At 38.4% G+C, this 11,777-nt stretch overlaps 1 protein-coding gene across 1 annotated transcript in view; it reads right to left on the minus strand.

Moving 5' to 3' along the window:
* The window catches only part of treh (trehalase), a 15,916-nt gene extending 4,935 nt beyond the window's left edge, over positions 1 to 10,981 (minus strand). Inside the window, exons 1-11 of the mRNA XM_015384179.1 lie at positions 10,846 to 10,981; positions 6,844 to 6,944; positions 6,619 to 6,766; positions 6,459 to 6,546; positions 5,140 to 5,240; positions 4,959 to 5,051; positions 4,732 to 4,848; positions 4,473 to 4,595; positions 2,560 to 2,609; positions 1,915 to 2,115; positions 1,611 to 1,828 (exon numbers count right to left, since the gene is read on the minus strand). Of these exons, the coding sequence (XP_015239665.1) occupies positions 1,611 to 1,828; positions 1,915 to 2,115; positions 2,560 to 2,609; positions 4,473 to 4,595; positions 4,732 to 4,848; positions 4,959 to 5,051; positions 5,140 to 5,240; positions 6,459 to 6,546; positions 6,619 to 6,766; positions 6,844 to 6,944; positions 10,846 to 10,928 (1,323 nt within the window). The 5' untranslated portion in view covers positions 10,929 to 10,981. The remainder of the gene's footprint in view (positions 1 to 1,610; positions 1,829 to 1,914; positions 2,116 to 2,559; positions 2,610 to 4,472; positions 4,596 to 4,731; positions 4,849 to 4,958; positions 5,052 to 5,139; positions 5,241 to 6,458; positions 6,547 to 6,618; positions 6,767 to 6,843; positions 6,945 to 10,845) is intronic.
* Between the last annotated feature and the right edge of the window lie 796 nt (positions 10,982 to 11,777).

Raw genomic sequence — 11,777 nt, forward strand, 5'->3', positions numbered from 1 at the left:
TTAGCTGTCAGAATTCATTCAGAATCCTGAGATTAAAGTCAGAATTCTGATCTTTTTCCCATATTAAAGTGAAATAATATTTAAAAATCAGTTAACTTTTTTTTTTAGTACATTTCTGTATAATTTTCAGAGTAATTTTAAAGAACCTTATAACTTTAGGAAACCATCTGATGTAGGATACAAATTATAGACTGCTTGGACAAAACTTTAGCATAAAAAATTTCTAAAAAAAAATAAAGAAATAAATAAGGTTATTATTTCTTATTTAAAACAAGCCAAAAACAAATCAGAAATGTCTTAATTCTTCTCACAGTTTCACTGTGGAATAGAGGTTAAAGGTTGAATCTATTATTACATGAAATTCATAAATTACAAGTAATATCTGCCCTGAGTTTTTCACTTTTGTGGAATGTCCTGCATTTCTCTAAGACAGTGGTGTCCTTTGTTGGTGTTCTATTTCGCATGTTGAAATTGCAGAGCCAAAAGTAACTAGCAGCTTCCTGCAAATGGAGTGGATTTAATCTAGTTAGAGTATGATATGGTTATAAGTACCCGTTGCATTTTATTTTATCCTCATCACTCTGACTGCATATAGAGAGGATCCGACTATGAGGGTGAGCAGATCCGATGTGTGCAGACTATTTTCACTGTGCCTGACGAATTGAATCACTGCCCCACGTTTGATTGGATCAGATTTTGAAAAGTTATTAAATAAATAAATAAAGCGCTCAGCTATAGAACAAAGCTCCACTTAAGTCTGGGCAGCATCTCTTAAACCAGAACACATTGGAAACTTTACAGGCCTAAATTGAATAAAATGGGAACTCTGTTTAAAGAAATGGAAAACGCAGGAATAAAGGCTGTGGGACGGATTATATGGGTAGTTGCTGATGCACCGAGAGGTAATTCTTTGACGCCATCTGTGAAGTTTGTCAAAGTTTTTCTTTTGTTGTGTTTTATAAAGAAGGGACAGGGATAAGCTGCAGTTACCTTAACTGTCTGTCACTCGCCGTCTTTTTTTTTGTGTGGCTCAAAGAGGATCAATGTTTTACTATATCTATTCTCCAAAAGTTTGTCAAAGTCTTTTTTTTTTCTCCTAGGGGAGCGAGAAGTTGCGCTTTCAAATCTTCCTCATTGTTTTTGCGAGGCTAAAAGAGGATTACTATTTTATTCGTTTTCTGTCCTGCTGAAATGCTTTCGTTGGTAAACTATTCTGTTTTATTGATCCTTTATGCATGAGTTTGCCCCACCTGCTCTATAGGTGCTTTGAAACTCCAAACCTGACTGTTTTCCTTAGCAATTGACAGATTTAGTTTTTGCATTTTCCCCCCAGTTAGATGTGTTTTACTTTGTAACCGTGCCTCCCTTCCTGGCAGACCCATGAAAGTGCTGCGTAGTCCGACTAAATTAGACCTGGGGTCATTTGGAGTGACGCCAGCCGCCTGCAGAAAAACGTGTCAGTTCTGTTCATCCCCAATGACTCTAACTGAGGTTTATGGCTTTAGGATGAAAACCTTTGCAAAGCACTATAAGTGAGTCTTAGCTTATTCTAACCAACAAAAGAAAATAAAGCTGTTTGCTCGGTTAAATCTAATGCAGAGTGAATCCACCTTCAGGTACTTCACTGCCTTCTCTTCCATCTCAGGCTGAGAATAACATCGAGCCCAAACAGGAGCCAGGTTGGAGGGGTAGAACTCAAAGTGTTTGGAGTGCGTCACCAGGTTGTAGTCAAACCAGGCTCCCCTCTCAGCGTCCCACAGCAGCGCCTCCATAGCCTTAGTCCTGCGGGCTGCAGCCTGGTCATACAGAGCGGCTGACTCAGTGTTACCTGTCAGGACACAGCATATCATTGTTACGTAACACCAGTTAGGAGCTAAAAGCAGTCTGCAGCAGCACCAAAGGTCAGAGGCTCACCCAGCAGTCGGTGGAACGAGGCCAGGGTTCTCTCATTGCGGCACAGCAGGGCGTTGAGGTCAGTGGGTAAAATCTGGCTGGTGCGGGTCTCTCGGAGGGTCCCGTCGTTGTGGCCGGTGCTGTTTATGAACCAGCGGGAGGTGAAGTCCCAACCAGACTCTGCACCTGCTTTTAGGTCCATCCACAGCTGCTGTTTGAGCTCTAAGGCCAGAGGGGAACATCACAGAGAGCCAGGCTGAAATTTACACATTCAAAGCTCAGCTCTGCTCTTTAAAAGAAACCAAAGAAATGAAATATGAGGTCTCATGCTGAGTCATGTTTACCTCTGCTCTACACCAGCTCTTATGAGCTTTAGCAAAAATATCTTTGTCAGGTGGAGGACTATAGGTGATGTTGAATATTTGTAATAGAGCAAACACCTTCAGGTGACAGAAAGATCATTTAAAGTAGCATTATAGACCAACGATGGCTCAGAGAATGGATGGTTTCCTCCCTGCATACATTATCTGAGAACATTTCTAATGTATCACAGCTTACTAAAGGGACGCATTCCAAATGCTGCAGAGCATCTATGACAACTTATCTCACCCTCACAGAAGAGAAATCGTTCAGCCAGACAGAAAAATAATTTTAAGAACCCATTACCATGAGAGAGTCCTTCAGCCAATTCCAGATCATCAGTGTAGGACTCAGGCCTGGAAGCAAAGACGAGGTTAATGAGGGTAAAGATGTGCTCTAATATACGCCCTCTTCTGCCTGAGCGTGCAGTCATGGTTAAAAGTTTACAGAATGACAAATAGTTTGTTTTTCCACACAAACTTTACTCCTTCAGTGTTATGAGATCTTTTTATTCCCTGAAACTCACTAATAATGAAATATTGGAAATCTTAAAAACTGTTCAGCTTTGCTATTCTTTCTAAAGAAGGACATTCAATCAGGATAATGCTGCCACTACCGTGTGTCACCATGGCCATAGTGTGCTCAGTGTGTTGTTAACTCTAACACAAATTTTATTGCATGTAGTTTCCTTTGTCATGCCTTTGTTTGCTTCGGTTTGCAGATAAACCTAAACATGACTTCTTATAGCTCTATTTAATGACACTCTTCCATAAAAGCCTGAATTGGGGAGTGCATCACTAATGACTGTACTGGTGACAGATTCTCCAACCTTAAACATGGTGCTCTGCAGTCACCACAGCCCTCGTGGCTGCATTTATGATTAATCCATTTACCAGACTGTCAGTTTAAGGTAAGGCACATTTATTTATATAGCACTTTTAAATAGCAGTACAATTAAAAGTGCTGTGCAGGAAATAAGAAAATGGATCATAGGAAAACAATATTGAAGTGGCATAAAGAGAGAAAAAGACAGGAGAGTTTGACGACAACATGACTAATAATTTAATAAATAACATTTTAACTTTGATTTAAAGCAACTTAGGGTTCAGCATTTTTACAGAGTTTTTTTTCCAGATTAGTACAAACCAAACTGTTTGGTTCTGGGTGTGCAAAATAGATTTGAGCCAGTAGACCTGAGAGGTCTGGTTGGTAGATACACAACGACAATTAACCTGTAATGTATTTTAGAGCTAACCTGTTTCATGATTTAAAGACATACAGAAGTATTTTAAGGTCTGTTCTCTAAGATACAGGGAGCTGGACGAAGGACTTTAGAAGTGGGCTTATGTGTTCCACTTTGTTAGGTTTTGTGACGCTGGTGACAGAAACATTTTAACATGACTTCTTTAGCTCTGGTGTATGTCAGGAGGTCCATATGCTACATGAACTATTATCATTAAGCATCTGCCACCTTTCTGAATACCTACTATTAGGCATTCAGAAATTAGGCAGATATAAGTACTACTAGTACTTATACCCGCCTTATAATAAAAGCAGATTGTGTCAGCAGTTCCTATACGTAGTACTATATACTAGTACTTATAGGAACTGCTGACAAAATCTGCTTTTATTTTGTTGTCCTTATCAAATTTGCTTTACTCTATTGGTCCTGTGGTACTGTGAGCCTACTTCACTGGACTGGAGGCAATAAAGGAATGGTTTCAAAATGCGTTCCTCTTTCTCAGATTCCTTCATGAAACAATGCAGATCTTCTAGTTCTCAGCAGTCCAAGCCTGCTTGTTCTTGATGATTTCTTTCTGTATTTGATGTGTTTTTTGTTTGAACTGGTGGCAATATTTGCAATTTCTTGTTCATCTTAGCATCGATTTGGAAGTTTGATAAATGGATGAGGTGCCTTTTTACTAGCAACAGTATCCTTGTATGTAAAGCTCTGCTGATGCAAAGTCACAGTTTCAGTGTAGGTAATAATGGTTCATAAAAGAAGATTTTAGTTGCCTCTCTTAAATCCATGTCCTCAAGTATCTGGAGGAATAAAACAGTATTTTTCCCATTAATATTATGATAGAACATTATTTTCTTGATTCGTAGTGATATAGACCAGAGGCAAAACCATTACATATAAACTGAAGCAGTACATTATGTGCAAACCAAATCTCCATCAGCCTCTGAGCTTTTTGCCACATGTATTGCAGCCATACCTGGGCAGGTCTGCCTCCACGATATACCGGTTCAGAACATGGTCTAACCCACTTTCTTTCAAGGCCACAGAACGGTTTTGCATCCAGAACTCATACTCTTTCTCCAGAACTGGAAGAGCTTCTCTAAAATCAACAAGAGGCAATACTGGAATGAGGAAGAGTCAGAAAGGTGATGGTGTCACATTCTATCAAAGCTTGGTTGGTGCCCAGGAATCCACCAGCTCTTTATATTTTTTCATGGTTTCACTCAGAATATTACCTGAGGAACTGCTGGTCCTTGGTTGCTTCATAGTAGCTCTCCACCATCAGCGTGAGAAATGGAGGCTGACTCCGCCTCTCATAGTAAATCCTCCCACCGTTTGGAACAAATCCATACCTGTAGGAGTGGACAGTAATCTTTTTATTCTAGAGATGTTTAAATTCCCCTGAGAACTGTTTTTCTCCCCCTGAATGAACTTGAGATTTTGAGACAATTTAAAGCTTTACCTGTTGACGAGGAAGAGGAAGTTCTGGATCATACCGTGGGCCGTTTCAGTCATCTCAGACAGGAGCAGTCCATTGATGACCCAGTAGGAGTCCCTGTTGGTTTTGAGATAAAAATCCTGATTGCCTGATTAGGTAAGAACGATAACGCAGAAGGAGATGAGAGGTCCAACTGTTGGCTCACCAATAGTAGAGTTCCCTGAAGCGCCCGCCCGGCACGACGACAGGATGGGGGGTGTAAATCTGAGAGTAGAGCTCTGGATGGTCTTTGACATTATTTTGGATCTGGAGGAGAGACTTAATTATTCATCTATGGCACTGAGAGGAAAAACTTAAAGATCCATCCAGATCAGGTTATTTACAGTAAGTATAAAAAATAACTAAATTTAAATAATGAGATTTTTTGGTCTTTTTAAAAAAAACAAATCTGAATGCTTAGAAAAAAACTTGAAAGTGTCAGAGTGTGCTACATTAAAAATATATAAATACCACTAGAACTTTTTTCCTGATCAACCACAACCTTCACTGTTTCTAATCAGGATTTTATATAAAGAATAAGTGCAGAGTCACACATGAGTGTGAAGTGGAACAAAATAAAACCAAAACAAGTCTGAATTGCTGCTGTAGTAATACAGTGAATAAGAATAAAGGTTTTTATCTTCATCTGCACTACATCTTGTGCTATCTCTATAGTTATGCTGCTATAGGCTTAGACTGCTGGAGGACATAGGGACCCTTTTTCATCCTTCTGCTTCATTCTATCTCTATTTTCCCATTCTGCAAAATATGTTTGTTCAATCTCTAACGTTATGCTCTCTCTTTTTCTCACAGCTGCCTTATCTGGTCTGTTCCTGTTTGGCTGAGACACAATTCTGGAGAGAGGTGTCAGCTCTGCTGCTACCATCAATGCCTGGCTGCTCACACTGAGCCTAATTCTGCTAGAGGTTTCTTCCTGTTAAGAGAGTTTTTTTTCCTTTCCACTGTCGCTACAAGCATGCTTGGTATAAGGGATAGCCTTCAAGTTAATGAGTTGATGCAATCAACTGGTTTTCCTTAGATAGAAGACTTTTAATAAGTTTGACTGCATGATCTGGTTGAATTTTCTCTGTAAAGTGCCTTGAGATGACACATGTTGTGAATTGGCACTATATAAACTGAATTGAATTGAATTTCATCTCAGAGTAAAGGCGGATAAACACAAATGCACATCAGATATCTATTTAGAAAAGGTTAAAAAATTATATTTTCTTTCCTGCAAACTAGATCTTTAAATCCCCATCAAAAACATTGTAATTTGTGTCTGTAATTTTCCAAAATGTGAAATAGGAGGAGGCTGCTTTAAGTCTGACTGAAGCACAGGTCAAAAAATACTTTTGCTGACTCCTGCAAGTGGAAAGGAACAACCTGCCAAAGGCTAACTTTATTAATGTTGTAAATATTGTTGACTATAACTCATCTAAGAGGAGAATCTGACAAACAGCTTCAAAACTTCCTTCTCATCACCTTTCTGCCGAGAGACTTCCACAGATTGTGAATCTCTTCCCCCCACATCCGCAGCTTTTCATCTGCTATTCCACTCAGGAACTTGGGCCTGAATGAGAGAGGCACTTTTTATCAACCAGGTAATAAAACCATCGATCTAAGCAGGACAGCTTTATCTTACTTTTCGTGCCAGTCTGTTGGCATCCACGTCTCAAACTCTGTTCCTGGTTTCTCAAAGTTTGCATCAAGAAACTCTTTGAGTTTTGTGGCAGGGATGGAAGAGTTTGGCGATTCATTGGAGAGGAGTTTAAAAGCTGCCAAAACATCAGCTGTGAAGGATTTTAAACATGATGTTAGCAGGTGGCAGGGAGATGTAATCAAGGTGTTTTAGTGAGCAGAGACTCACCAGGTGCTGACTTCAGCTTCATGTCAACAAAGTACTTGTCATCATCAAACAGCTTAGCTTCTTGGACCTGATGCAGGATGGGTCCTGAGCAGTAGATTTCACTGAAACAAAGAGGGAACAATTAAGACCATCCAACTGGAGTGTGATAAATCACCATCAGCTGTGCTATAAACAAGCAAACTGCTGTAAAGGTGGACATTAAAAAACTTTCCATTTCAAGCACATTACCTCAATGTACGACAAAAATATGTCAATTTCTTTGACATATAAATAAAACGACAAAGCGTTTAATAAAAAAAAAATCTGATAAGCATGGTTTTATTATTTTATTTTGGTTTACAGCAAATAAAAACCTCCATTCCATCCAATTTACATCATGCTTATCCCAAGTGGGATCACGAGGGGTGCTGGTGCCTATCTCCAGCTGCCTAGTGGCGGGATTCACCCTGGACAGGTCACCAGTCCATCGCAGGGCAACACAGAGACAAACAGGACAAATAACCATTCATAAACACACTCAGACCTAAAGAAAACTTAGAGAAGCCAATTAATCTAACAGTCATGTTTTTGGTCTGTGGGAGGAAGTCGGAGTACCTGGAGAGAACCCACACATGCTCAGGGAGAACATGCAAACTCCATGCAGAAAGACAGCAGGCCGGGAATTGAACCCAGAACCTTCTTGCTGCAAGGCAGCAGTGCTACCCACTCAAATATAATAAATAGAAACCCGACAATGATATTTAAAAAAAGATCCCACTTTCTACCAATAAAGATAAAGGGATTTTTAACTAAAAATATAGTGCTATTAACATAGAGAAAGTCTGCTCACGGTAATCATCTACAACTATAAAAGTCAGGGCTAAAGAAACAGGCTGTTAGGGGAGCAAATATCTAACATTTATGGGAATTTATGATAAAGAACAATGTTTGCTACTAAAAAATGCAGAGGGAACAAGGACGAGCACGTTTAAGCACTTGGGGCAGACTGACAGTAACTGAGACCACAGCAGTTTCTTTCCTTATGTTAAACCAATCCTGAACTCACTGTCAGGAGATTCATCTGGACATAAAGGTTGATGCTTGGTGCTCCTGGATCCTCACTTTAAAGGAAAGCAAACATTGCATTTCATTTTATCTCAGAGCTGGGTGGATGTTGGCTCCTAATATTTGCTATTAAAGGTTTTGAAAAAAAATAGTACAATATGTATTTCTGAATCACTAATTTCATTTCTCAGTTAGGAGTTTTTATCTATTGGAGCTTTTTCATAAATAACCAATGATCAATTACTGCAGGAGAGACCTTGAAAGATAATACTTTTTGCTTCAGCATATTTGCCTGGTTTTGGTTTTTAGACTATTTTCACTTATGAAATAGTCAAAGTTTATTACAAATAGAGTTAATGATGTGTCTTTATGTCTGTTAGAGTTAATGTAAAAGACAGTCTTTAGTTGACACACACTGGGGAGGGTTGCAACTCTTCATGACTGAACCTGACAATCTATTCCTGTTATTGTACTTAGTTGTGATTCTACAAAATCAACCCAACATCATCAGTCTTCATTGTTCATCCTTTATAAAAAATAACATTTAGGTTCACATTTTTAATGAGGGCGATGATGGTGACCCAGCAGTGCAGGCTTGGTTGAGCCAAAGGCTAAAAAGGACACATTCTGACCATGGTACTCTTAAGTTGACAAATTATCTGAGGTTCTCTTTATCAGGGTTCCTACAGCATAAGGCAAGTTAAATTCAAGTGTGTTTTTTGCAGCTATTTTTCTTTGTATGGTTTTCTTAGTACGTTTGATTTGATAAGTGGAGGCGTTGCAGAGACAAGGGTGGAACAAAACCGAGAAGTTTCATGCTTCGCATGTGTGACTTCCCTGCCTTAACTCCCATCGTTCCGAGGTTGAATGACTTCTTGCACAAAATCCACTGTGCCTCATGTATGTTCCCAGGTTTTAGCAATGGAGAAAACTCTTGGCTGGACAAACAATTTTCATTACATGTACAATTGCTCATATTTTCCAGACAAAAAGTTAATGCCGCATCTCCTAAATGTCCCGGCCGCAACAACGCTTTTATTATTTCGCTACCGGGACGGAACCAATAATGGCGAGCCATTTTTTTTTAAAAAAAAAAAAAAAAAAATGTTTGTAATTTTAATGTTTTATTTAGATTACAAAAATAAATCGTAATAAAAATTATCCTATTTATGTTTTAAAAAATAAGACCTACGAAAGACTAATTTAAGACATTTTAATACCAATTAAGGCCTTAATTTTATTTAGAAGAATCCAATGCCTTTTAAGACTTTTTAAGGACCCGCGGGAACCCTGTTTATGTAGTCTCCATCTTGGTTTCTTTTTCCTTCCACTGCCTAGCCTGCTTTAAATTAATCAAATAAGTCATTTTTAATTATAACTTGGAAAGGTGCAACACTGTCGGCCTGTCAGCCATTGTTTACCTAGCTGTATTAGCTTTTTCACAGGGAATTAGTTGAGGAAACATGCTCATATTTGCTATATTTACAGCAAATGTTTTCAACTGAAAACATGCATAGCTGATATTTAATTTCAAAATAATTTGTATATTGGTAAAACAGAAAAAATAAATAAAAAACTTAAATGTCAGTTTGAAGGTTTTTATTCCAAATGAAGTATTCCAGCATTCAGCGTCAACTTTCACCATGTGAGCTTTAGAGATTGATGCTTTAGATGATTGATGCCGGCCGTTGGAATAGACGGTGTTAGTGACCCGTTTTCCTCCATTTAATCAACTTTTGTGAGAAATATGAAGGTGCTAGATAATCTGATTCAAAACAAATATTTGTTTTGAAAATTACAATTTTTTAAATTAACATTTTTTAAATTAAATTCGACAAAGATTAAAAGCTTTAGGCAGAGGATCTACAATAACTTATGCCCTAGTGGCTTTTCGTAGCAATAATATAGGTTTTATGAGGCTTTGAGTTTGAATTAAAAGATATAAGAAAAAAAAAAGCTTTTTTTATAGTTGCAGCCTAGCGGTTAGGGCATAGAGCTTGGAATCCTGAGGTTCTGAGTTTGAGTCCCACTCCCAAAGACTGCCCGTCACTGAGCAAGACCCTTAACCCCACAATGCTCCCCAGGCGCCGCACAATGGCAGCCCACTGCTCCCTAAGGGGATGGGTTGGATGCGGAGGTAAAGGTCTCCAAAGTGAGATCAATAATGTTCAGTTAGTTACAAGGTGTAAAAATAGTTCTGTTGACAAACTACCATCAATCTAATGTTGACTCAAAGTTTAAAAGAAACATGGTCCTGCTTCAGAGGTGAAAATGGAAAAGCACAAAATCCAAGTAGCTTTTATAGTAGGCTGATATTTCAGAAGCAAATACCTTTTGTGCCTATGAAATAGTGCAAGTAAAATCTTTAGAAAAAAAAAATCATCACTAATTAGTTGAATCATTGGCAAATTTGGCTTTACGCAATTCATCACATACCGACACTATTAAACTACGTCTGCATAAGTTGCAACATTTTTTGAAGAGAAATGAGCAAATTTAACAAAGCAGCGTGTGGGGAAACTACTTGCTTTAAATCTTATCACAGGTGTCAAGGTGTTATATAAGGTTTCCTAGCAGTAATGTTATGATCACAAGCATACTTATGCTCATAAAACAACTCTAACTTATCAGAATGGACTTTGAAAAAAAAAAAAAAAAGCTGCAGATCACCAAGATATGGAGCTCATTAACCATTGTACTGATAAAGGTTTTCCATTTAAATAAAAGTCAAGGTTAGATTTGCTCTTAATTAGTGCAAAAATAAAATATCCTCAAAAATTAAGTTTTTGCCACTTCTGTGGAGCAAGAGAAGCCATTTAGGTAAGGATAGAAAACAAATGACCAGTTTAACAGCTGGGAAAGACGACCCTTGTGAAAAAGTCTTTTGAAATTTGAAAAAAGGTTAAAATATTTGAATTGAAAAGTAAAACAGCTTCAAAGATTATGCTAGTTACCTACCTGTCACATGGGGGCGGCAGTAAACATTTCCCAAATGCTAACAGAGTTATGAATGAAAAGCAAAGGAGCACCAGGTTAACCATTCTGAGAGAAGAGCTGAAGTTAAACTCAAGACTAAAGGAAACTGCTTCCAGATCAGTTTATATCTGTGACCCAAAGTCCAGCCAGAAGGCCGACACTCTGCCCCCTAGCTTCCGTTTAACAGGGTAATAAAACAAATACACGTCAGGCAATAAATTTCAGTGAGCTTTATTTTTTTTCCGAACAAAAACTTAATCCAATAATATTCATAACATTTGAAAATGTGAAATCTTCCCTCACTGAAACCAGGCCAATTATATCAAATAAAAATAAACACGTTTTAAATTTCACATAAATTTGGAGTCTGTTTCTTAAATCCCTATATTCCCGATTTTTCTTTTCCTCCTCAATTGCCCACTTGCCCCTCCCACTCTTACCGATGCATTTGTGTAAAAAAAGACCAATTCTCTCAAGTGTGTAGAGACGGATCCAGATAAACAAGTGCATCAGGGCAGCAAATGCTCCAAATTACCCACCCCAAATTATTTTAGAACCATACAGACCGAGACAAATCGTTTCTATTCTCAATTAATGACCAAATCTGAAGTAAGATGCTCCTGTCTCAGTCTATAGGGTTTAATCCATGAAGGCCTCTGGCAGTAAGGCGGCTTTCAACCAATTAACCACACTGAAGCTTTTAGACTTTATAACCACAGTCTGCAGCCATTACTGCCAGAAGCCTGCATAGACACAGACAGCTGCCAGGTGTCTGAATTTCATCCCTGTTCACTCGGTAATGCTTAGGTTTGCTTTGGATTTTTTTTTTAGTTTCTTTTTAAGTCCCTCCCACCTCCAATGTGACCCGAATAAAGAAAAAAAAGACTATCTGGGACAAAACCGTGAGAACAGGG

Source organism: Cyprinodon variegatus, unplaced genomic scaffold (genome assembly GCF_000732505.1).
Source record: "Cyprinodon variegatus isolate N-32 unplaced genomic scaffold, C_variegatus-1.0 Scaffold306, whole genome shotgun sequence".
In the NCBI taxonomy this organism is placed as follows: domain Eukaryota; kingdom Metazoa; phylum Chordata; class Actinopteri; order Cyprinodontiformes; family Cyprinodontidae; genus Cyprinodon; species Cyprinodon variegatus.